Source organism: Choloepus didactylus, chromosome 23, assembly GCF_015220235.1.
Source record: "Choloepus didactylus isolate mChoDid1 chromosome 23, mChoDid1.pri, whole genome shotgun sequence".
Classification (NCBI taxonomy): Eukaryota; Metazoa; Chordata; class Mammalia; order Pilosa; family Megalonychidae; genus Choloepus; species Choloepus didactylus.
This window is the reverse complement of record NC_051329.1, coordinates 3,666,805-3,693,077: the sequence shown is the minus strand read 5'-3', so window position 1 is coordinate 3,693,077 and position 26,273 is coordinate 3,666,805. Positions and strand designations below refer to the sequence as shown.

At 48.0% G+C, this 26,273-nt stretch overlaps 1 protein-coding gene across 2 annotated transcripts; it reads right to left on the bottom strand.

Annotated features, from left to right (window-relative positions):
- Positions 1-62: 62 nt before the first annotated feature.
- Positions 63-24,862, bottom strand: SLC15A4 (solute carrier family 15 member 4). Of its 2 annotated transcripts, none has more exons than XM_037817015.1 (8): positions 24,245-24,862; positions 18,686-18,981; positions 15,137-15,305; positions 14,597-14,674; positions 13,988-14,156; positions 7,077-7,232; positions 5,961-6,119; positions 63-1,156 (listed from the first exon to the last, which is right to left on the bottom strand). In XM_037817015.1, exons 1-8 carry the CDS (start codon positions 24,812-24,814, stop codon positions 1,008-1,010), a joined length of 1,746 nt encoding a protein of 581 aa, XP_037672943.1. In that variant the 5' UTR covers positions 24,815-24,862; the 3' UTR covers positions 63-1,007. The 2 variants fall into 2 exon arrangements, with proteins under 2 accessions (XP_037672943.1, XP_037672945.1); XM_037817017.1 differs by having other exon boundaries at positions 18,713-18,981.
- Between the last annotated feature and the right edge of the window lie 1,411 nt (positions 24,863-26,273).

The window sequence follows — 26,273 nt, the reverse complement described above, 5'->3', positions numbered from 1 at the left end:
CCCAGGTCACAGGGCTCAGACTGAGGTGTTTCCATAATAATCAAGTTACACCAAAATACATCAACAAATACAGAGCAGTTTATTTCAAAAAACTGGACGCTCTAGAGACATGTACAATAACAATACAAAAGTTGATGACTAGTCACAGAGTTCAAATTCACATTTAACACTTCCAATTGTTTTTAATGACACCAGCTACTTGTATGCAAAATAGCATTTTCCTTACAACCCGCCCCCCCATCCGTCCTAAGTCTCAACAGAACAAGAATAAAATGACGCTTTAAGGACCCACTAGGTAAGGTTTAAAACACCCTCTAAGTTGTTTTGTAGCTCGAGACAGGGCACGAGGTCTAAATGGTTCTCAATGCATGCTCTTACTTTAAAAAAAGTTAATGTCAATAGTTTAAAAAATAATTATTTTTCTGAAGCAGCAAATAACATATTCACTCCCACCTGTACCAAAACACCTGGTAGTGGCAAGATCTGTGGCTTCTAAAGGAAACCTAAATGCAACCTTCACCGGTAATTGTTACAGCATCTGCCAGATTTTTACCTCTAAGAAGACTCTCGTTCCTCAGCCTGGGGAGATGTTTATCAATTAAAAAAGAGAGCGAACATATGGTTTGTGGGAATGAAATATTTCTTTTAAAAACTGGTATGCCAGCCAATATGTGTGCAGAATCCCACAACTCTGTGACCTCCACCTGTGGATTTTCTCTTAAAAAGGAAACACAGACAAGGAGTGGCAGAGGGGCTTTTTAAGGATGAGAGACAATGCCCTCGACCCGGACTGCCCTCCTGGGAAGGGCACGGTGCAGCAGGGAGAAGCAGCAGTAAGGCACTTACCTAGTTTATTTGCGTAGAAAAAGAACTAATTCAGGTAACATGCAAGTTTTAAGAAAGCCAAACATTTCACGGCGACTTAAAAACCTTGCCTCTCCTCAGTGCACTCCGGCCACTAATTCACCGCTGGCGCAGTCCACGCAGCCGTTGGCCGGCTTAAAACGTCAGGTCCTCCCGCCAGCAGGCATGCCGTTTGCTCTCAATCGCTGATGGTCATATTTCACAGAAACAATAAGGAAGAGCAGGAGAGTAGCTCCTTGAATAGCAGCCAGAAGAAAAAAGTAATAGTTCAGGTAGCAGCCATTAATATTACCTAGAGCAAACGAAAGACAAGAGGTGTGTGAGCTGCATGTACAGAGCCATTTCAACAGATTTTATTGTTTAAGTTGGTGCCTGCTAAAGTCAGCTGACTTTTAAATGCTCCCATAAAAAAAGAAAGTAATCCTATTTCTATAACTCAAAATATGCAAGGATTCTGTTTTCAAAACCCTTTCAGAAGCCACCCCGAGGTCAGCATCACCTAATGGGCTATCACTAACGCTCTGAAACAGCCCCCACTCCTCCACGGGTAAAGGGACGAACTTCCCGCCACACCCATGAGAGAAAAAGAGGCCCTCATCCCATCACAGCCCCCCAATCCTCAGGGAAGTCTCGGGGGCCCCAGGAGGGTTTAAGACATCCGCCCACCTCGCTCCATAAGGGCAGCACACCACGCATGCCACACACGGGAACTGGCAGCAAGAGAAACTTAGCAAGCAACTTCCTGTTTATCTGTTATAAAAAACATTTTAAAGCAGGCTATTTTCCCCTCAATTAACCTAGGGGAGTTCCCACAGTTACATCACACCCATTGGAGCTGATGTTTTTGAGGAAGGACATGAAGATAAAAAAATAGCCCCTTAACATCACCGTATCAAAGCCTGAAATGCAGGTTCTTAACAACCTGGCTGCAGGATGTCTCCAGCCTGAGACCATGCCCAGTTTTGAGTCCTGGGTTGACCACAGCTCTCTGACCTTGAACACCCTGTCCCAGGCCGGGACATGCCCGGGTTCACGAACTGACACACCCTCCTCACCTAAACCCCGGGCACCGGACATACCCGAGTGACCGCCCCGACCACGCAGGGCACTTCCTGCGGGCGCCTCCTCTAGCCCCCGACAGCCCAGCACCAAGAGCCGCCAGACAGAGAACAAAAATGTATTTGCAAAGCCCCCTTGAAGGACTGGGGAAAATGCAGAACTATTAAACTTCCCCACCTGGGGAACCACTGATACTCTCTCAAGCTTCGAGGACCACCAATTTAGAAAGCCAAGCCCTGATCTTGGGGCTTGCCCTGGTGAAGCGTCTTACTGCAAAGGAGCAGCTAAGCCTACTTACAATTGTCCCTAAGAGTCACCCCCAGAGAACCTCTTTGTTGCTCAGATGACCCCCCCCCCCAAGCCCACATGGCAGGTGAACTCACTGCCCTCCCCTCTAAGTAGGACATGACTCCCAGGGGTGTAAATCTCCCTGGCAACGTGGGACATGACTCCCGGGGATGAGCCTGGACCTGGCATCGTGGAAATGAGAATATCTTCTTGGACCAAAAGGGGGAAGCAAAATGAAAAAAAATAAAGTTTCAGTAGTTGAGAGACTTCAAATGGAGTTGGGAGGTCAATCTGGAGGTTATTCTTATGCATTATATAGATATCCCTTTTTAGTTTTTAGAGTACTAGAATAACTAGAAGGAAATACCTGAAACTGCTGAACTGCAACACAGTATCCTTGATTCTTGAAGACGATAGTATAACTATGCAGCTTACATGGTGTGATCGTGTGATTGTGAAAACCTTGTGGCTCCTGCTTCCTTTATATAGTGTATGGACAGATGAGTAACAAAACCAAGACAAAAAAAAATGAATAATAAGAGTGGATAAAGGGTATGGGATGTTTTGGGTCTTCTTTTATTTTTATTCTTTTTTTTTTTTTTGGAGTAACGGAAATGTTCAAAAATTGTGGTGATGAATGCACAGCTATATGGTGGTACCATAACCACTGCTTGTACACTTGGGAGGATTATCTGTTATGTGAATATATCTCAATAAAACTGCATTAAACAAAAAAGATGATTTTCAAAAAAATAGAAACAAAGGAACTGCCAGAGCCCTGTGGCCATGTGTCCCCTAGAAAGACGGAGGCCCGTGACCACACCTGCATGCCAGGCCCTCAAGCCTACAGACTCGCAGTGCTCCCCCCAGACACCGAACGACAAGGAACTTAGCCCACGTGTCTAAAGAGAGGAGGCTGCAGGTGGGCCCGGGCAGCACAGCCACGAGGGGAAGCTCATGTTTTCAAATGAAAGCTGCCAGGCTTTCTGACTGACTCCAAAAGCAATTCTCTAATTCATTCATTTTGAAAAGTGAGACTTCCTTTTTTCTGCAGGACTTTTTAAAATTGGGTTATTCTGACATTCCCCTTTTCTGCCTGAACATACTCACTGATAACTATTTAACAATATTCAATGAACATATTTAACAAACATAAACATAATAAACGTGTTTGTATAATAAGCACTCACACAGTGCTAAAGAGTTCTCCACCATACACACTGCAGAACATTGTCATTTCCTAGCTTCACTGATTTGGGAAGAGATCTGCTAATTGTTTCAATTTCTACCAGACTAAGGCTCTATTTATTCAACAAATATTTGGAAGGCATGGTCTAGCACTTATTGCACTTGGTGGACAGAGGCCTGCACCCCACCTTGACAGGTCCCAGCAGGTGATTCTACCTTGACAATTCCCTCTGTGTGCAGAATTGAAATCTCAATCTCCCGCTTAAAGAGCCATTAGAAGCCCCCAGTTCAGGCTGGCACGCCACGTGATGCGTGCACCGTGTCTGCCTACTGAGGCATGGAGATGCCACGTGAGCCCCCAGGCAGAAATGTGCTCCCTTCCACTCAGGACCGGTCTTGGTTTGGGACTGTGCAGGCTGTTCAGAAGCGTGTCCATCTCAGAAGGCAGCCGTGCTGTGCTCTCCTGGCCTCTTTCCTGCCACAAGGATAACTGCACGTGCAGATAGTGAACACTGGAGTTTACGTCTGATAAGACACACGCTCGGGCCCCAAAGAACTGGCTGCACATTTCCCTCTGCAGCACCAGCACAAGAAGGTCTGCAGCAGCTTTACTCCTAACAGCCCCGACCTGGAAATCACACGAATGTCCATCAACTGACGAATGCATCAAGTGCCACCATGTTGACACAACAGAATACTCCTCAAATAAAAATGAATGGGCACCAAGGACGGCTGCCACAAACACACGAGACAGAGCACATTCCTGGCTCAAGATCGGGCAAAACAAATAGTGGTAACAGAGACCAGACGCTGTTTATCTTGATTACTAAGATGGGAAAGTTCTGGTTGTCAATCTGGGTTAAAAACACATCAGGCTGAATGCTCAGGCGAGTGCACCTCACAGAATCAAGGTTACACTAACGTAAAAATAAAAATGAGTGAGCTGGCTGGAAGGACAGCAGAGGAAGAGAGGAGGAAATAAAAATCTGGGACTCTCCCTTCTAACCAATCCCATAACCGACGGAAGAGCTCCTCCACGTGCCAGTCACGGACACGCTGAGGGAGCCCCCATCAGCCGCTCCACTGGCAGCAGGTCACACGGAGGCAGCAGGACGGGTGAGGAGGGGCCCAGCAAAAGCCTGCCCGGCCGGGACGTGCACCAAAACCCGAGGTCCTGCTGCTCCCCCCAGGAAAGGCAAGAGCTTCTGTGGAGTGGGGGGTCGCCCAGCCCCACTCCTGCCCTGAGGCAGACCCCCAATGTCAGCCCCAGCCACCTCTGCCAGCAACCCCCCAAGTGAAGCGGGGATCTGGGTCTTCCCACTGCAGACATGACTCTCCCACAGGTGTAAGGAATGACAAGTGCTCTGGGCAGTGACAGACCACACCAGGGAAATACCAACAAACAGAATCCAGGTCAGCACGGCACACAAGCGCTAAATGGATAAATATCAGAGATTAAAAATAACCTGTCAGCAACAAATTGCGGAGGATAAGTCAAGTTTGAGATATTAAATTAGCAAGGGGGGAGTTAAATTAATGGAAAAAATGTGAATGACAAAAACCAAGCAGCTCTTTACGATGCATTTAAAACTAAAACAAACATCCAGAACTAGAACCCCTGAGGCTCCACAGTCTGGCTCTCCCTGGCAGGCCTGTCCCTGCACGGCCCGGCGCACGGGCCTGGAGCCTGGATGCATCCTCAGGGTGCCTGGGCGACAGGCCTCATCCCAGGGGAGGCCACAGTCGCAACGGGAGCCCCGGCCTCTGCATGCTTGTCAGAAGGACAGCGCTGAGCCTGCCACAGGGCAGCAGACAGTGGGGCGAGGGTGGGGCATGGGATTCCGGACGCTCCACAAGGACACAGCGGCCTAAACGCATCCGTCAGCACAGGGACCTGAACCCAACCACAATTTCCAGAAAAACTCCCTTGAGTCTCATCAGGCTTTCAAGGAGACTCATAACCTCAGAGTGGCTGAGTACCACTGGACCAGGGAAAGAGCTGTTTCTTTACACAAGGTAAAATTTAAAAACCCCTCCTCTCCTGGATCCATTTAGAAGCCACCATAATTCTGGAGGCAGCAAAACCCCAATCTTCTGTGAGTGGTTCTACTCCACACCCAAGATAGCACCTACTGGTCCTGGTTGTTAAAATCCATTCAGGGTCATTACAAGTATTTCCTTTATTTTTATTTTTTTTGAAGCCTTATTATCTATATTATCTTATATATTAACTTATTATCTATAGGTTTTTTTAATATCAAGAAATTAAAAAATACCATCGAGAAATTTTTTTTTAAAAGCAGAAAGTCAAGTTAAAGAAGGGAGTTTATGACGCGTCTCACTGCCCTTTCAACAGCGCAGGGCGCGGAGGAGGCAGAGACACCTGACCGCTGGGGGCTCTCCAAGCCAACGGGCGTCAGCGCAGGGCGGCCCCGGGGTGGAGGTCGGCAGCTGCGGGGACAAGCAGGACTCGGGGTCCCCACGCAGCTGCTGAAGGAGATGGCCCCAGAGACGCGCCCACCAGGGAGCAGCCCCCGCCCGGTAGCCCGCATGGCGCTTACCGAAGTCCGTGTGGCTGCTCATCCACCCGATGGCTCTGACGGACACCAGGGCCAGGAGCCCCGAGCCCACGAAGGAGCCGACCCCCGAGAAGAAGAAGAACAGGCCCATGATGGCACTCTGCATGGACCTGGGGGCGGCCGAGTAGGCGAACTCCAGACCTGCGGCGGGAAGGGGCCGCTTCAGACAAGGGGAGCCCGGCCGCCCCTCCCGCTGGGGGAGCTCCCTGCCTGGCTGAAGGAGTCAAGGCTCAGGAACTGGGCCCAGCTCTCCTACTCACTACAACAGTGTCTAAAACTGGATCCTAGAATTTTCTGTTACTTACAAAAAAAGTTAAAGGAGCAAAATTTTCCTATATTCTCAAGTCATGGGGGCTTACAAGGTACATACTCACCCAAAAATGGGGCATCTGCTTACGAGTTGTTATACAGGCAGTATTTTTAAAACCATTTCAGCATTTACATCTATAAATTCAGCTTTATCCAATAACACAGATGTGAGGGCTGGCAGGGTACTCGAAATGACAGACTCTCCTGCTGTGCTGCCCCTCCACGAACTCACCAGCCGCGTCTGGACACACTCTCAGGGAGGCAGGGAGGAGTGGAAAGCAGGCCACCCCCCCCCCCCAGCTGCTGAGTGTCACAGGTTTTCTCTTGACCCTGCTCCCAGCACCCAGAGGCAGAGCTGCCCTGAATACCCCGTCCGGACCCCACCGCAGACTCTCCCTAACAGGGAGAGAGATTTGACTCCTTAAGTGACCCTCTAGCTGAACACGCTAAGCGCATGAGCTGCATGGACAGGCTCGGGCTCAGGCACCGCCGCTACAAGCAAAGGGCCTTGGCAGGATGTGCCCGACCCTGAAGGGGCCGCCCAAGAGGGTGGTCCTTCTTCTCTCTCCTCAGCACCTGCAGAAAGCTGGCAGATTTTCAGAAGGAGAACCTCAGCCACTACGTTCCTATCTACCTACTGCTGCATATCCACAGCCACAACGACCTGCTAAGAGAACGCAAAAGGACTATGCTGTTTTCGTCACTGTGTGATTGAACAGTGCAAGGAGACATCACGGCTTTATCGTCTCACAACTAGACTCTGCCCCGCTGACACTGAAGAAAGCTCACCTGCTATACTTGCAAATATCTCGCTGACCCCGATGAGCACATACTGCGGAATCTGCCACCAAATCGGCAGGTCAGCAGCGTAATACAGGACATTCCCGATGGTCTGGTTGATGGTTTTCTCCTTAACGAGGTCCAGTCTTTTGCTTTCCAAAATTCCTAAAGTCATTGAAAAAACAGGTCTGTTTAGTATTTACTTAACATTCGCAATTAAACTAAAAAGCTGGATGTTTACTACGAAGATGTTTCTTGCTTATTCTGAAAAAAATGCATGGAAGTGCAAGGCCCAATCGTACAGCTTCCCCCAGAATCCCACATCTAAGGAGTCCTTTGACTTGTAGCTTCCAAAGTAGGTTACAAAGAAGTAAATTTTTTTCATCTCTTTCCTTTGGGCTTTTTAGAGTGTCTTATATAAAAGAGGTGCTCCTCAACTGACATTTTGGTATACCGAACCCTCGATCTTGGGGCTTGCTCTGTGAAGCTTGTTACTGCAAAGGAGAGGCTGAGCCTACTTACAAATGTGCCTAAGAGTCTCCCCCTGGGTGCTCTGTGTTGCTCAGATGTGGCCTCTCTCTCTAGCTAAGCAGGTGAACTCACTGCCCTCCCCCCTACATGGGACCTGACTCCCAGGGGTGTAAATCTCCCTGGCAATGCAGGACATTACTCTCAGGGATGAGCTTGGCCCTAGCTCTGTGGGATTGAGAACATCTTCTTGACCAAAAGGAGGATGCCAAATTAAAGAAAATAAAGTTTCAGTGGCTGAGAGATCTCAAATAGAGTCAAGAAGTCATTCTGGAGGTTATTCTTGTGTATTATATAGAAATCTCTTGTCAGTTTTTAGTGTATTGAAATAGCTAGAAGGAAATACCTGAAATTGTCGAAGTGCAACCCAGTAGCCTTGATTCTTGAAGACAATTGTATAACAATGTAGCTTACACAAGTGTGACTGTGTGATTGTGAAAACCTCATGGCTCACACTCCAACTGTCCAGTGTATGGACAAAGAGTAGAAAAATAGGAACAAGAACTAAATGAAAAACAGGGTGGGATGGAATATTTTGGGTGTCTTTTTTACTTTTTTTTTTTGAGTAAGAAAAATATTCAAAAGTTGATTCTGGTGATGAATGCACAACTATATTATGGTGCTGTGGAAAAGTGATTGTACACCATGGATTACAGTATAATATGTGAATATATCTCAATAAAACTGAATCAAAAAAAAAAAAGAGGTGCTCATCAGACATCCAGTTTGTTCACCCACACTCCTTTAGTTTCATTTAAAAGGGGGACTAGCAAGAGAGCTGACTAATCTTATGAAAAGAATAATAATGCGTTATCAGTAGGTAAGACATTCTGATCTGCTTTCCCATCACAGGGACAGCGCTGAGCTCGTTGCTGACTTTTTCCTTATTGCCACCACAAACGAGGATGACAGGGGCAGTGGGGCACTCCTGGCAGAGGGCAGCCCCCCTTTCCGACAGAGCCGAGGAAACGGACCCCTGTCCCCAGCCACCCCTGCTCTCGGGGCACCTGAAGCTGCAGGGGTCACGTAAACAGCCTCGATCAAGGCCGACAGAAAGGCTGGGGCACGAGCAGGAGCAGAAGCCGCTCACCTGCATGACACAAGAATGCACAAACCAAAGAAAACCTTACAGCCACCACCTGCAGGACCAAACTGCTGGGTAAAAAAGCCACCACGTTCTGTTTTTGAAGCTTTCTTATTGCAAATGAAATGAAGGACCCTAATGTTTCATGTGAGAAATATATAAAACTACATCTATTTACAGCATGAGTATGAAAGACAAGCACATGGGTAAGAGGGCAGCAGAACGTTTCTATTAAAATATTGCTTTAAACTGTACATATGAGAAAGGCCCAGGCCCAGGTGAATGGGCAATGAAAAGACAAGGCCTGGAGCCTGCCTCTCAAATGCTCTCCCACCCGGAACCCCCAAGCAAAGAGGAGAGTCTGCAGGGGTCCCAGGGAAGGGGGCCTCCCGGGCAGCCCACCTGCCTTTCGATCGCAGCCCACGGCCTCCTCCCAGAGAGGTCGGAGTGTCCACTCCCAGCTGCCCTGGGAGGGGCAGGGGCAGCGCCAGGCCTGGCCGGGCATCTTGAGGGTGACCACGGTCCAGCCACCTCTGGGGAGAAGCTCAGGTCTGCAAGAACAGCCCACTCAACCCGTACTGGACACGACTCTGAAGGGAAGCCAACAACCAGGTTTAATGATGGTGAAATAACAAAGAAGCTTTAAAAAAAAACAAGCATAAAAGAAGACATGAGCACAACCAAGCAAGTAGTGCTTATAATGAGTGGACCAAACTCTTCAGCTGAAAGACTTATTCTCATGGCAGCCCAAAAAACAACACAACACGGGCCTGAACGGTGTGGCTGAGACACCGACTGAAGCAAAACAATCCGAAGAGCGGGCAGCCAAGGGGCAGGAGCCATGGGGGTCCCCCAGAAGCAAAGAGGCTCTCGGGGAAGGGGCGGCGCTCTGCTCACCGCTTCACAGGCACTGCCTCTTCATCACACAGCCAGAACAACAAAGGTCGGGGAAAAGGAGCCCCAGGGGTCAGCAGACGCAGGCTCCCTCCGCACCAACAGGGCAATCGCACCCAGAGAAAGCAGACGTGTGGGGCAACCAGCAGAAACAGTCAGAAGCCGCACTGGACCGAACTTGCCAGAACAAGCAGGTGGAAATAAGGCATAAAGATTTGGAGCTCAGGTAGCAAACTGGCCCCCGCTGGCTGGTGAGGCAAAGGCCCAGGCTCCAGGCTGGCCGAGGCATTTTGGGAACGTGGGTGTCCCCGCTCCAGGCGGGACCGCCTTTCCTGCTGAGCGTTCCTCCCAGGCCAGGGCTCTTCCATGGAGCATCTGATTCAGGCAGCTGGTTTCCTTACTACAGAAAAACCATTGTATTCAGCGCCCTAGAAACGTTTTTAGAAATTGATATGAGGCCGTAACCAAAGCCTAGGTCCCGAAACACAGGAGTTAAAAAGCCATAATCTCTCCCAGATCTACAGTAAAGCGGGACAGCATTAGCAAAGGTACACATGAAAATAACAATCCTATGAAATGAAACAAGTCTCAAGTTACTCTTGGTTCACAAAGGAAACTGAAACCACAGTTTCAACATTCTTAGGGAAGAACCAAGAAAACATCATGACAAATCAAAGCATAAGAGACTTGGCCAAAGCAGTAATAACAGGCAAATTCAGAGCATTAAATATTTTTCATTATCCAACAGGAAAGAGTAATTAAAAAAAAAAAGAAAGAAAGAATTTAACTCAAAAAATGAGAGAAAAAGTCACAAAACAAACCCAAGGTAACAGAAAGAAATTAATATCTTAATTTATTTCAGATTTTATTTCTAATTAGAAAATATGGAAAACAGTTAAACTGATAAAGAGAAATAGTTATAGAATACATACTATTTTGATAAGTCTAACAAAAAGAGAATATATGAAAACATCAACCTAGAAATGAAGAAGCAAACATACTTAAAACATTAAAAAAAAAAAAGCTTAAGTGATTCAAGAAAAAACAATGCAAAGAATCTGGAAGATGAAAACCTTATCAAACTAAGGGGTAATGGGCTCACATGTTTTGTAAGCAAGGACTCGGAAACTTTGTGGCAACAGGTAGCTAATTCTCATCCTATTAAAAAATTCCCCAGCTACACAGAAAAGATGGAAAGTTTTTACCAACTTCTCTTTTGAAGTCGTATTTCCTCAACACCAAAAACCTGACTAATCCAATCACAGACCAACCTCAACGATGGGTGCAGATGCAGGAGCACCAAATAAAATAGCAGATCTACCAGTTTGTCAAATTTAGCCATCTTTGAACACATAGAATTTATTCTAGAAATGCAAGAACAAATATTAGGAAAGTAATACAAATAAAAAGCATGAATAGCCAACATTAAAAAAAAAATGTATTCTTTTTGGATACCCAAAAAAAAAGGTATCTGAGAAAAATTCAGCATTTATCCCTGCCAAAAAGACTCAGTAAATGTGAAATACAGTTAACATTTAACATCAGGGATAACCATTTTAAACAACAGGCAATGAGCACTTAACTGTGAATGGCTAAAGGTGCTCCCACTCAAGTCCAATGAGACGAGGATATCCATTGCCCCTGAAACTTAGCGGCTTTCTAGAAATTCCAGGCAATGCTGTCAAACAACAAAAGTTCAAGGCAGGAAAAGGTACACATGGAAGGCTTAGAAGGACGCAGTGATTACCCGTCTAGGAATTTCAGAACGTACGCAATCTCACTGCCCTGGTGGCTGTGACGGTGAAAACGATGCTTAAACCCGATCAACAGAGGGCAGCAGACGAGTGCCGGACAGGAGGCGATTCCGACACGCGAGTCTTGCCTTTCTAAGCGGGTCCTGAGGAGCGGCGCGAGCACATCCACCGGCACCCGGGCCGCCTCCGGCTCACGCCCACGCAGCACGAGTGGGCCCCTGGGTGGGGCAGAGGGTGTTCGCGCCTGGGCGTGTGCAGGGGGAGGGCCGCGGCCCCCTGCCCTGCACCGTTCTCCTGATTACCGTGTGCGTGGCTTTCACTATTCTTTCATGGTTTTCTTACATTTAATGTTTCTTAACCAGGCTCAAATCAGTGTGTGCAACAGGACCTCATTTTTGTGAAAAACAAAAGGTGTGTGTGAGCGTGTGAACAGGCCAGCGAAGACCAGGACACGAGCCAACACGGCAGCAGCGGGCAGCCTGGGAGAATCAGACTTCATGTTTATTTTCGTCTTTATGTTTCTCAAGTTTCCTTTTCCCCAGCGAACATTCATCATTCCAGTAATTTGAAAATACAGTTTTTCAGGGGAAAATGAAATCTAAGACATTAACATATTCTTGTTTTCTTAAGCAGACCTGCAGAAAGCCTGGGCCATGCCGCTGGCATCTGGGGAGCTTCAGAGAAGGAACCATTACCTGCAGGGCAGGGAGGCACCTGCAGGTCCGGAAGCCATGGGCCTATGGACGGTGAATATAGTGAGGTACGAGGCAGGCTGATTATTAGGAGTGCAATAAGTTACAAAGCAGAACAAAGTTTCTTTTCCATTCCAACTCTGGTTTGCTGTCCTGGTTTGGTCTCTAACAAAGCCTACTAATGTTCCAGTTAAATGCGCACCAGGGCTGGGAAGGAAAATGCAGGAAGCACAGGCAAGCCCACGTTAACTCACCAAGTTGTAGTTAAGTCAAATTACAATACAGCAAATGTGTCTAAACTAATGACAGTTAAGCTCCTTCCCAATATTTGGTCCCGTCACAAGGAAAGCCTTTTTAAGAACATAGATTGTGTGCTTTCTACTTCCAAGTAACTGATTCAGACGCCAAAACTCCAAGGCTGTAGCGTCACCACTTTCCCACCCGAGCCGGCCGTCATGAACACAGCAGACAACCCCGCAGAGACAGCTGATTTCACTCCATGGGTACAGCCGACGCCCAGGGGTTCTCTGCAGCCCCTGTCCGGCAGCTGTCACCCACCAGACACCTCCAGAACCCACGGGGAGGCCACCTGGCCCCGGGGCCGCCCACTGAAGCCATGAGCCATTGGTGAAACTGCAGAGCCCAAATCAAGAACCTACCAGAAAGGCCTTGGGAACAAGGGCTCCCGCCCCCAGCAGCCCGCGTGGCCACGGTGCACGGAGAGGAGCCCCCACGCCCGGAAGAGCTGCGAAGCCAAACCTCAGCCTCCTGGCCCTCACGGGCCCCTCCGACAGGGAAGGCAGAGACGCCAAGTCACGGCAGCACCACTTCCCAATTCTGCTTCCCTGGGCCCTCCCTGACAGTCCTGCTGTGATTTGCCTCGTTTGCTTGCTCTCATTTCCCCATGTGCCCGAGTATTGGAAAAGAAGCTGAACCATAAAGAAAGCATACCGTAAAAACTTAATTCAGATACGACTTCACTTTAATGAGCTATTTGATCAAGAGAAACGTAATAGTCTCCTAAAGTGTCTCAGCCTCTAGAATACAGATTTCCAAAGCCGAGGGACTAACTTCTTTAAATTTATTAAAGTTCTATATCAATAAGTCCACTCTGGCAGTAGCAGATGAAGACTGCGGGGAAGCACTGTTTGAAAATATTAAATTCCATTTCAGCAGTACTTAACATTAAATTCCTCATAACTGTAGATGACACAGTTGATTCAGGACAATGAGCTTTTCTTTTCTTAGTGTCCAACTTAGCTATTTTATGGTTCAATGATTTTCAAATACTAATGAAGGAGAACTCAACACAAATGGAGACCATCAGCAATGCTGCAGCTTTATCAACAAACAATGAGCAACGAAATCCCTGCAAGCACAATGCAGCCCCTTGAGGAAAACCCCCTCAGCGGCACTGGAGCCCTTAGGAATTAGTCTGTCACCTCTTCATTGGGGGAAGGTCAAGGACTCCAAACAATCTGATAAAATCTTTTTTCCCAGGAAAATGCATATCACATTTTACATAAAAATCCAACAGGTGCAGTGGTATCCTGCAGCTTACTAACGGACCCAACATGAGGAAGTAGGGTAGAATTTTCAACTTTGAAAAGTATGTAATGCCTTTAATTTATAAAACTGATCTACTCAGCAATCAGTAGACGTCTAAAATCCACACCAGCAGAGCACAAGCCTCCTCTGGTTCAACTCAAGTCCCTCTGCAGTGCATCTAGAGAGCAGTGCACTCTTCAATGCATTTAGTTCTAGAAGGAAAGTCTTCGCAAAAGAAATGTAAACTGTATATAATGAAAAATGAGTAAATGAACAAAAGTCAGGTTTAAAATAATTGACGTACCATTCTCTCTTAAAGTGCGACACGTAACACAACCAGGCATCAATCACAAGGTTCCAAAATACCCATAACTGCAGAAATCAGTTTTTATCAGACATGAGACAGAAATGGCTTCCGACCTGCAGCAAAGGCTGAGCACATCACAAAGAACATTCCAACTGCGATTCTTTTCAAGGACGATGGGAGCAAGCCGTTTCTCCTCAAAATGGGATCAACCAGTTTATCCTTCAGAGGAATCAGCAGGAGGATCAGCACCGCATCAAACATGGTCAGCCAGGCTGCCGGGAACTGGGATGCAAAGAGATGCCGGAGGAGAAACGTGTTTACTTTTCTATAAGATGCGCAGCCACTTACTTCATGTCTAAACACAGATGATTCATCTAAAGAATGGTATAACGACCGCCTAGAAAAAAATTCTGTTTCAAAATACCGAAACCAGGAAAATATTTTTATTTCTAAACAGGTTTATATTTGTTTTTCTGTGCTTTAAGGAAGGAAAAAAGAATCAGGTAAAAATATTAATGGTTAATTGACGTTAGTCAACGTTAGTAACTATGATGTGGTTAATAGAAAACATTCTCTAAAAAGAGTAAAAATTCAATTTCAATAACAGCACTTTTAGTTCATGCTAACTGCTAATTTTACAAAGCATCTACAATTGGTAGAAGGAATCCATTCATTTCATAAACCCCAACTGACAATTTTCAGACAACTTCAATTGATCTTACCGTGTGAGGAGTGGTTGTAATACTTGAAATTTCTGGAATCCTCAAGTGAAGACTCTGTAAAACATATGTTGTCTGCATCTGGGTATAAAAAGCATCATGATTACATGACAGCCAACTCCGGTGCTCAGATAGCTTCCGCATATCACTCCCCTCCCCTCAAGGAGCTCTGTGATAAGACAACGACTCCCAGAAACAGACGAAGGCTCAAGTTTGAACACAGACAAGTTAATTACTTGGTCAACTGGGGATCAACTTTGAAAAAGAACTGCCAGTTCTTCAAGTAAGAAATTAAACTAAGGGAGGAGCCTGGAAAACTAGAAGCATACCCACTCTCAGCTTCTTTTTTGTGAAAGGTTTTCAAAATATTTAAAGTAGTCAAAATGAGTCCATCACTAAAAACAAAAATTCCAAGATCTTAGAGACTCTTAAGGGAAACAAAAATCAGCAGAATCCTATGGACTTCAGTGGTGCCCAAAACAAATACTAGGGCAGAATTTCGTAGGGAGATAAAGGAAATTAAACCTATTTACCAACACTCACTTGAAAATACACTGTCCAGTAAGGAATCAAAGCCAAGAACACAGGGATAATCTTGACAAGGGCTTTCACATCTTCCACTTTCTCTTCTGTAAATGGCCCTCCACGAGACATCTTACATGAATCAAACAGACTTTGTTTAGAAGATTGCTGAAAGACTCCAATGCCTTCACTTTGGGAAATAAAATGAAGGAATTAGTTTTCTTCCAAACCCAGCAATCAATTATCTGGTTACAAATTAAGTACGAAGGTAGGACAGCAGCTCACTGAACTGAACTGGCTTTAACACATTCTATTACTTGCTAATTGTACAACCAAATTTAGCCACTTAAGTCATTTCTAAACATCACAGAATGCACTAAAACCATTACCGAGGGACTCTCCAGCCCAAGTGCAGCAGCAGCTCCAGTAATGGCAGGAGCCTGGTGGCACGGCACAGTGCCAGGCTCAACCGGCCACTCTCAACCCAGCCTGGGGAAACCTGCAGCCTGTCTACAGCTGGAGGCATCAACGTCAGCCACACCACTGATCAATATTTGGAAAAAGCATTTCCACTGAGTTGTTTGGATTTCTAACTAGCTGACTTAGCAAATGTCAAGACCTGACAAACAACACCTATGCTGTTAAAAGCGTGTCAGTTCATTTAAAAGTATAACTATGAGAAGGGTTCTGTTCCAGCAGGGCAAGTCCTCGACTCTTAAGACTACGAAGTGCGGAGAGAGGAAGGGGCAACGAGATGGTGTCACCTGGGACAGGTAACAGTGCACCCCGCCCTCCTCTACCACATTTCAGGAGCCCCGTTCAAAGACAAGGAGCGAGGACACCGGGAGGTAAAGAGTGTGCCCATGGAAGCGAAGCTGGGCAGGCCCGGCTGGGAGCTGGAGCCCCTGACCTCAGAGGAACACAGCCCTGCCCTGGCACCCAAGTGTAACGCATCACCCCACGGTGCCCTCGGTCCCCTGTGCAGCCCCCACGGCTGCCTCGGTGCCCCATCAGTGACAGTCATGACCCAAGCAAGCTTTGCCTGCTTGAGCCGGGTCTGTGTTACTATTTATAAAATGAGGGGCCCTGACCAGGTTGCTCCAAAATGCCCCAGGGAAGGAGAATGCGCTATGCTTCTTAGGAGTAAAACAGAAATAGGAAAAAAAATGTTTAATTACATACTAGGCTCTAAAGCCAGAAATACTAGGAGATACCCAATTTAAGACATCTTCCAATTCTGGGGCTCAGATACAAACGGCAGTATCTGCTTTCTAGCTTATCAACTCCTGTGCCATTCACCTAAGTTACGACTGATTTAAGTTATTTTTATCTCGTAAAGCTGAGATTTTTAATCTGGCTTTCAGAGAGGGAAGAAGAGGGACCCAAGCCATGAAAACTATCTGTTACTACTTCAATGAAATTTTGGTCAGAAAAAAATAAATTCAATTCTACAAATATTTATTCTGCACTAACTACAACGCCAGCATGATTCTTACTGGCTGCTGGGAATATGGGAGTAAATAACAAAAGTTACAGTTCCTGTCTTCAAGTAGCGCAGTATAGTGGGGACAAATAATCAGGGAAAAAAAAAAAACACATTCAAAAGTGAAACACTAAATTACAAAGATAGAATTTGCATTTTCATTTGAATACATTCATAACTTCTCAGTTATTTCTTTTTTACTGCCAAAAAGGAAAGTCATCATCCTTACATACCTAATACAGAGACTATCAGTGATTTACTACACTGTGCTAAACATGTGTTTCCCTTAAAAACATCCAAACGTGTAAAACCAAACCCATTTTCACACGGAGAATCACAGGTTACTGGCTCTAATACTTTTGTTGTATATCATTGAAGCGTTTCAAAAGCCACGGAGTCAATGTGCCTGTAAAGCTTCACCTGGTTCACGTGTGTTAGTGGATTATTTTGTCACATGCAAGGGTCCGACATGAACCCCGGCCATTTGTGGCCTTAGGACACAGGGGAGAACCCGCTGGCCCCCGGGAGCTGACGGACCCTGCCCCGCCTGGCTCTGCCTGCAGAGCGTACAGCAGCACAGGCACTGGCTGCTTCAGGGCAGCGGGTCCAAGAGCTCCCACCAACCCTTAACTCAAAAAAGGTATGTAACTCTGAAAAGGGTGAGGACTATTTCCATTTCAGAGAACGGACAAATACACTGAGTTCCCAGCATTAAATCATCTGCAGAACACCATCAACCTAGAGCAGAAGGAGCTGGGGTTAGGCCACCAATGCGGAAGTGCTGGCCTGTGTCCTTCCTAAGCCTCCAGGACTCTCGGCCTCCCCATTGCGGCTCTTCACACGCACCTGCACCTACGTCATCTTCCTCGGGCCTCCTGAATACCCAGGGGATGTGGCCCATCCTGGCAGTAGAAAAAGGAGCCTGAGGCTTACGGAGGTCAGGCAGTCCACCAAAGGTCACAGAGCTGCAGCTAAGAGCAGGGTCTGAAGACTACATTCATCAACTGCCAGCAAGCTAGCACTTCTACTTACTTATTTTTATTTTGTGTCCAAGAAGACTTCCAAGAACAAACTAAAAGTAAATCAGTTTTCTAAGTAAACCTAACTCCAAAGCCTCTCCACCATGTCACTGATGCATTAAAAAGACCACAAAGCAATCTTGTTCTCTTACAGGAATGTCCATGAGCGCCTCCGTCAGGGGCACTGAAACCTCAGGAGTTGTTCCTTCAAAAGGTTGTGTTTTGCTGCTAATGGGCATTTAATCTACAGCATAAAAATCAATCAAAATAAGGCCCTGGCAAGAGATGAGTGCTAGGTGCTGAGGGTGTGGTGCTCCCATCTGTATTTCTGAATCACGAGTTAAAATTGCCACAAGGATCTGCTGGAATATCCAGTGCACAACCAGGATGATTAGGAAACCTGTCAGATTCCACCCAAGGAGAAGCTGAAGATACCAGAGCTGCTGGGACACGAGCAAAGATGCAGGAGTCAAGAGCTATTTTGATACGGCTTCAAATGGCACCGCATGGAAGGAGAATTACTCTTTATGGCTTCCAGGTAAACAGAGAGGCCAGGGGAAGGGGACATGGGGCCGGCTCCCGGGGCTAAGCGCAGGCTCTAGCTCAGCTCAGGGATCACAGCACTCCCCGAGGCGATTCCCTACAAAGGAGGACCAGGAATTTTCTGGAGTGATGCAGTGGCAGTTAAACCACTGAGTAAGTTTGCCAAAATTCATTGAACTGTGCACTAGAAAGATACATGTTTTACTACATGTAAGTTATGCTTCAATGAATAACAAAAAAAATTTAAGTTGTGTTCTTGGGTTAAATTCAGGACTTGTTAAACTACAACTGCATACAGGGTGACCAACCCTCACTATTTCCCGGGAACGGAGGGGTCACTGTCCTGTCTTCAGCGCGGGGGTGGGATGACTGTGCCTGGCTCCTGCAACAGCTGTGAGACCAGCAGGAGAGCCGCGGGTCCCAGGCCCTGCACACGGCAGATCCCCACTGCCGTAAGCTGGCACTTTAATCACAGTGACCAATAAGACACACCAACTTAGGCCGAGCTGAGAATGGAGGCCTTACCCACTGCCCCAGCGCTCGCCCACTCGCCTCTGTGGACAGCAGGAGTAGGCCAGTATCTTGGCCACATCGGTGAAGGCGCTGCCATCAGGGGGCTTCGTGATGAAGCAGCTCTGGCCGCAGAGGAAGACCACAAAGGAGACGCCGATGCAGACGGTGGGGATGACATAGCCGGCAACGAAGCTCACGTTCTGCTGAATGTAGGCGATGCCTCCTAACGAAATGATCGCTCCCAGGTTGATGCTCCAGTAAAACCAGTTAAAAAACCTCCTGGTGGCTTCTGGGCCTCGATCTTTAACCTACAATAACAGGGAAGGGAGGATGAAGATGACACGAAAAAAATGAACAGACTAACATAACTGTCATCATCACAGCCTTTAAGAAATGTATCAAAATACATTCAGAAGTATCCAGAACTTTTAATTACTACTAATTTTAGATAGTGTTTCTCTTAATTATGCTGAACTAAATAAATCTTAAAGTTCCTCAAAGTATCATCTATGAGCCATGTGGCTTGGAATCACCTTGAATGCTGTTTAAAATTACAGATTTCATCCCATGCCAGACAATCACTCTCAGGGCCCAGGAATGTGCATTCCAGCCGAGCTTTCTAGGCCACATCTCTTCACGGGTAAGTTACAGAACCATGCTGGACAGGTCTGCTCCCTATTGAGCTCCACACAGAGGCCAGGAGGCACCCAGCAAACATGTCCAGGCCCAGGAGAGGTAGGGCAGCCAATATATGTTGAAGAGGGGAGGACCCCTCTGTCTCCGAAGCAGCAGACACAGGAGCAGCCTGCGGCGGAGACGAAGTTACAGACTGAAGCTAAAGCCACATGCTGCTTTAGATTAGGAAAGTTATCAATGGAATCAGACATGCTGACAAGGGCAGGACTTCCTGAAAGGCTCAAAAATCACGGACTTCCTTAACAGAACAAGAACAAGCACCTAGCCAGGGCATGCATTTTCTGGGCTGCTGCAGTGCGCCGATGCTGGGCCTGGCTCATCTTGGGATGGGCCCACGGCAAGACCCCTCTTCCCGGCTGGACTTCTGCATCCAAGTGAACGCTACGAGAATGAGCTCCACACCTCCCAGAGGCTTCCGAGTCTCGTTTCTTCATTTTTTTTTTTTTTAAACACAAACTTACTAGAGCTAGAGACTGATCCTGGATCTCATACAAAGACTGTCTAATCTTGCTGTTTAAGAACTTCCGTTATGTCCTCCTCAAGTTACAGGTTATGAAAAGGTCAGATATTTTCTGTTTAAGAAACAGATCTGGTTTCTGATTCACAAAGCAATCTCCTCTATTGAGTAATAAAAAGTTGTCAACAGGAACCAAGACGACCGATTATGATCGAGAGTAAGCTGCTTTTTAGTGGTCATTTTACTTGATTTATTTTAAGTTCTATTTTTAAAGATTCAAGTGGAGGTGTAAAATGTATAGTCAAAACTGTTCACTCCTCAAAACTTTTTTTTTAAGCCAAAATAATAGAGCATGGCCACTAATGTGTTGACAAGTAATTACACTTAAAGTAACTATACAGTAATCACCGCCTCCAACTAAAAACTCAAGTTTTAAATAATCCTCCAAAGGAGCTTAGATTTGTTTGCTATCCACGTCAGAACCAAATCGAGGCCAAGGCAGGCACAATTATTAAATAAATGGTCTGTAGAATTCCTTCTTATAGACACAGAGAGCTCCTCACGGGGAAACAGTGCATCTAAAGCTTACTAAACAGAAGGCTCCAATATTCTGGCATCCTGGAGACAGATCAAGGTAAGAGAAATTGTGAGCTGGGAGGAAATGGTGAAAGAAAAAACATAACTAAAAATGTTTAAAAAAATTATTTGACAAGTTTAAGAGTAAAAAGGCCAGCAAGTACTAAAATCAATGCAGACAGCATATATACACAGGAACTAGAATGCTACATTAGCTCTGTGAACATTTGCCAAAGCATTCTCAGGAAGATCTTCAAACGAGGCATGAAAAAATTAACAATCAGTCTAACAAAATCCTAACCTTAAAATTCCACTCCACCTCATTCCCTGTGTAAACTTGGCATTGTATTTAAACTTCCAATGGTAACCCACAGAAATTACTTCATAAACTAAAGTCATCACAAACGAGCCGCTTTTTGGTACCCGACGGGAAGCTGGCTCTGGGAGCCGCAGCTCACGCAGGCCCCGCCCCTCGCCTGACCCAGCCGCGGCCCTTCCGCTCCAGTCACATGACAGTCACGTGACAGCATCCCCGGCACAGCCGCTTCTCAGAGGGTCACCAAGCCTTTCCCGTGACTGGTCAAAAGACACCATGGATTCAGTCTGGAGGAAAGCTAAAAGTACAGAATCGCAGGGAGAGAATTAAGCAGCTGGTTGACTTGGAAACTGCCTTAAAATGTACACGTGTTACTATTTGCTACCTCTCCAAAAAGCGCATCACTTGCTCTATCTGAAAATGAAGTTTTTCTTCTTTCAGGTCACTTGTTCTGTATTGTCAATCCACAAAACAGGAAGAAAAATCTTGACCTTTAAACAGGTTAAAGCCCTGGGGGGAAACCTGTGGGCTGACACGATTCACTTGCCACCCCTTGGCTACACAGGTCCTTCTTCCCAGAGCCAACCCGGCCTCCTTCTCCGAGCTGCGGCCTGATCCATTCCCCCCGGGAACTGGAATATCTCCTGCAGACAGGGAGGCCAGCGATAAGGCAGCACACCAAGTATCTTAAAAATACAGACTTCCTCCAAAGGAGTCCCAACTACAGGAAGGACAAAGCACGACAGGCCAGGCCTATTCCGGGCGAGACTGAGAGCGCTCCACTCGGGACCAGGCTGGGTGACACCTCCCTTCAGGGAGCTGGAAGCCGCTGGGGGACACAGACAAGTCAGCACCAGGCACCTCAATTCCCAATACGTGCTTTTTCACTGAAATATTAATTCACAGTCCACATGGCCACCATCCAATCCCACATTCTCATCACCCCAGCATGAAGCCTCCCCAATTTAGCAGTCACTTCCCCTTTCCCTGTCCCCTGGCAACCACTAATCTACCTTCAGTTTCGATGGATTTGCCTATTCTGGATATTTCACATGAACAGAATCATACGGTATTTGTCCTTGTCTGGCTCTTCCACTTAGCATAATGCTTTCCAGGTTCCTCCATGCTGCAGCCTGTGTCAGCTTGCCATTCCCTTTTAAGGCGGAGTAGGTTCCACTGTGTGGTTATACCACATTCTGTTTACCCCATCATCAAGTGATGGGCATCCCCCTAACTTTTTATTTTGGAAAATTTCAAACCTATAAAAAAGTTGAAAGAATACCAAAATGAACACTTATATACCCATCACTTACATCTTTAGCTCTCTTTTCCTTTACATGTAAAATACTTTTTGCAACAAAGCCATTTAGAGATAAGTTGCAACATCATCCCATTTCACCCCCAGACTCCATCAGGTCTCTCCTAAAAACAAAGCGCTTTCTTTCACAGGATCCCAACACCGTTGGCACCCTAAGGGAATTTGACAGTAAGATACTATTGTCTCATTTGTGGCCTTAGTCAAAATATCCCAGCTGCCCCCAAAATGTCTTTTATGATTTTATTTTGTCTCAATCTGGGAGCAAATCATGGACCACATGTTGAATTTGGTCATCAAGTACTTTTAGTGTCTTTTAATCTAGAGTAGTTCATCTTCCCCCATAATATTGTGAAAGGTGACAAGACCGGAACACAATTCTTTTTAATACGCACATTTAACTGCACATCAGAAGGGTGCAGCTCCTGTCAGAGTCGCTCTAGAAGATCACCTCTACAGGGCCGCCCACTCATTCTTTACGCAGTTGCCAACAGCCTGATACGGGCCACCTACTGGAAAGCCTCACTGACCGCGAGGCAGACTGCCCCAGTCCAAGACCATCTCCCCACTCCCTTACCAGTGGCCCTGAGCAGCCAGTCTTGAAGCCTCCATTTCCTGCAACAGATAATTACAGTAGCCACGTTTAAACTGTGGCAAGGCTTAAATAAGACACTGTGGGGAGGACACTCGGTTCACTGAGCAGCCTAAAACACCCCTCCTGCCACACTACCCCCATCACAGGGAGTTTTCAAAAGATGGAGACAGGTGCCAGAGCCCAGGGCACCCAGAGGCTAGGGGCAAGCCTGGGTCTGGAGAGCACACAAATCCACCATTCCTGGTGCAGTGGTTAATGCACAGGTTAAGATATCAGGTGTGGTGAATAAAATTCTAGCTTGACCACTCCTACATAAAGGACAAGAAAACTGTCTCACTTCTTGCACCTGTTCCTCCATCTATACAACAGAGAGAAGGTTCGGGTGAGTTTCAGACAAGATCAAGCAGGGAAAGCCCGAGCACAGAAAACAGTGGAGCATATCACAGTCAGGCTACGGTGACTCTAGAAGGCCTTTCCCCTAAGACCAGCTTGGAAAGTCTCACACAGGCTAGTGAGAGCTCAGATTCAAAGGGCAGGCCTTTGAATATTGGCTCAGTCACTTACTGGCTGGCAGCTTTGGACAAATTATTGACCCTCTCCAGCCTCAGTGACTGCATTTCTAAATGGACGCAACATCAGCACAATGGCGGAGTGATAACGCACTGAGCAGGGCCGGGCCACCACACAGCTTTTTGGTGCACACACCTAAGAGCCTTCTAGCTATTGGTCACAGCCATCCACCAGCATCCTGGCCACTCCACCTCCATGCCTTGCCCTCGGTCCCCCACAGCCTCCCATCTGGCAGGGTCAGACCCCCAGCTGGCACTCCTGCTGCCTTCACTTCCCTTAATCCTACTCTATGCCGGATGCCAGCCAACTTTTTCCGTAAAGGGACAGCAGTGAATACTTCAGGTTTTGCAAGACATTTGGTCTCTGTCACAACTACTCAGTGCTGACACTGAATCACGAGAACAGCCCCAGCACAGACAACAATAAACAAATGAGTGGGGCTGTGTCCCAGTACTCCATTTACAGACATTGAAACCTGAAATTCAGATAACGTTCACTTTTCACGAAGTACTCATCCTTTGACCGTTTTCAACTACTTAAAAATGTTAAGAACCATTCTTGTTCCCGGGTTCTACAAAACCAGGAAGTAGACAAGATTCGGCCCACCAGCCGGGGATCCCACTCTTTAGCCTCACACCCAACTTGGATCTTTTAGAAACCCAAATCAGATAGTACTCCCCGCCTGAAGCCCTAGAAAGGCTTCTTAGGGTACTCAAAACACAACTCCAATTCGTAAGGAGGCTGTACGCGCCCCCCGCTGCTTACCACGCCTCTCTCCCCACTTACTTTAAGCTAATCTCCAGCAGTACCAGGGGCACCCTTTCTGCTCCCGGACTTGCCCACCCCTGTGAGGGAAGGCAAACGGACCCTACAGGGGAGGACCTCCAGCAACTTACCGCCGCCTCCCCATCGGTCCCACCGCCCGCCCTTCTAGTGCTCGTGTGCGTACGAATTCGAGGGCTTTCTCTCCCTACCACAGTGCAACCCCGCGGAGAGCAGGGGGCGCGGGGAGGGGACCCGGCGGGCAGGGGCGCGCGCCGGCTCACCTGGTCGGCGCCGAAGGGCGTGATGTTGGCCTTGACGGTGCCCACGCCCAGGCCCACGAGCACGAGCGCGGCGAAGGTGGCGGGCGCGCAGTAGCGGGGGGCGGGCGGGCAGGCGGCGCTGGCGTTGGCCGCGGGCGCCGAGCAGTTGAGCACGAGCGCGGGGCGCAGGGGCCCGCAGAGCGCGGCGCGCGCGGCGGGCGCGGCCAGCCCGGGGAAGGCGAGCATGCCCAGCAGGTAGAGCGCCAGGCTGAGCAGGATGGCGCGCGCCTTGCCGAGCAGCGCATCTGCCAGCCAGCCGCCGAAGGGCGACACGAGGTAGCTGACGCCCATGAAGAGCAGCAGCGCCTGGCTGGCCTGCGCGCCCTCCCAGCCGAACGGCGCCCCGTTCAGGAACAGCACCAGGTTGGCGGTGACGCCGTAGAAGGCGGCGCGCTCCAGCAGCTCCGCCAGCAGCACGGCCGCGCACGCCGCGCGCCGGCCCGCGAACGCCGACGCCGCCCGCTGGGCGCCGCGCCCGCTCGCGCCCAGCAGCGGCGCCCGTTCGCCGCGCGAGCCCTCGAGGCTCTCCATGGCCCGACCACCGCCGCCGCCCTGAGTGCCCGCTTCCCCCGCGGGCTGCGGGCGGCTTCCGGTTCCGCCCCACTCGCCGCGCGAGATCCGCTGCCGGGCGCCTGGCCCGCCCCGCTGCGCCCCCATTGGGCGGGCTCGCTGTCACTCAGCCTCCCGGGCGGCTTCCGGTCCTGCCCCGCTCGCCACCAGAGTCCCCTCCGAGTCCCTCGCCGATGCTCAGCCCGCCGAGACGCTTCCGGTCCCGCCCCGGAAGCGGGTGAAGCAGTGGCTATGAACTCTGAATATGCCTAGGAGGCGCCTTCTCAGCCTCCGCCCTGTCGGCGTTTGGGGGCCGATGCTTCGTTGTGGGGCCGGCCAGCGCGCCGCGAGACCTGCCCGGCATCCGCGGGCTCCCGCACCGGAGGCCCCACCCGCCCCCGGGCGTGGCCGCCAGAGATGACCTTGCAGGTGCCCCCTGGGGAGCCGAGGCGCCGGGCGAGGACCCCTGGCCCCCAGCTCGAGCCTGGGCGGGACTCTGCCCCCGTCCCCCGCCGGCACCCGGGCTGCCTCGGCCCCAGCGCTGCGCTTCAGCCCTCACGTTACCTGTCTTACTTACTCCATCGCACTCATTACGTTTTTTCCTCTTTATTCCCTTCTTTAGTCTCTGCCCTCAGAAAGGCGTTCCCCACGAGTATAACCTCCGTGGAAGCAGGGTTCTTAGGTGTTTTATTCCTCACCATATCTCACCATTTTATTCCTCGGACCCTACCCGGCACGTGGGAAAGTGTAGTGTGAGCGCGTCCGGGAAAAATGACCCCCAGCGTGGCTGCAGAAACTGGGACCCGCAGCTGAAGTGATTCAGTGTTGAGAAAGATCATTTCCTTTTATTTTCTCCATCCTCACCCCCAGCTAAGACCAGGATTGCCGGAAGAAATGGGCTTGCCCACAGGTAGTCTGGATAAGTAATCGTGCCAATAAGGCTTGAAGTAGCATGTATTATCTTATTTTTTACTATTTTAAGTGCCTGACACACGAATTGATGCCTTCCACAGTACCCGCACTCAGCAGGCAATAGTTTTAATAAAAAGTTTAATGAGAGAATAATTCAATGCCAGACCTGGAATTTCCCCACCCCATCCTTGAATGCTAATGATTTTGCAGTTCTCAGCTAAATGCCCTTTCTGGATCCTCCCAGACCAGAATAGATTTTCGGGTTCATATGTCTTTAGAGCTGCCTATACTTTTTTCACACCATTCCTTATAATTTATAGTTAGTTATTTTGTGAAACTGTTTGGTTAATGGTCTTCACCCACAAGTCTGACACCTGAGAGGGCTTGGTTCTTTTGTGGGTTTTTTTGTTTGTTTGTTTTGTTTTTCTGGTTTTTTGGCCACCACTATACCCCCCAGAATAATCTAGAGCAGCAGGTGCCAATAATAAATATCTGTGGAATTAACTAAATGAATGAATGAACAATGAAT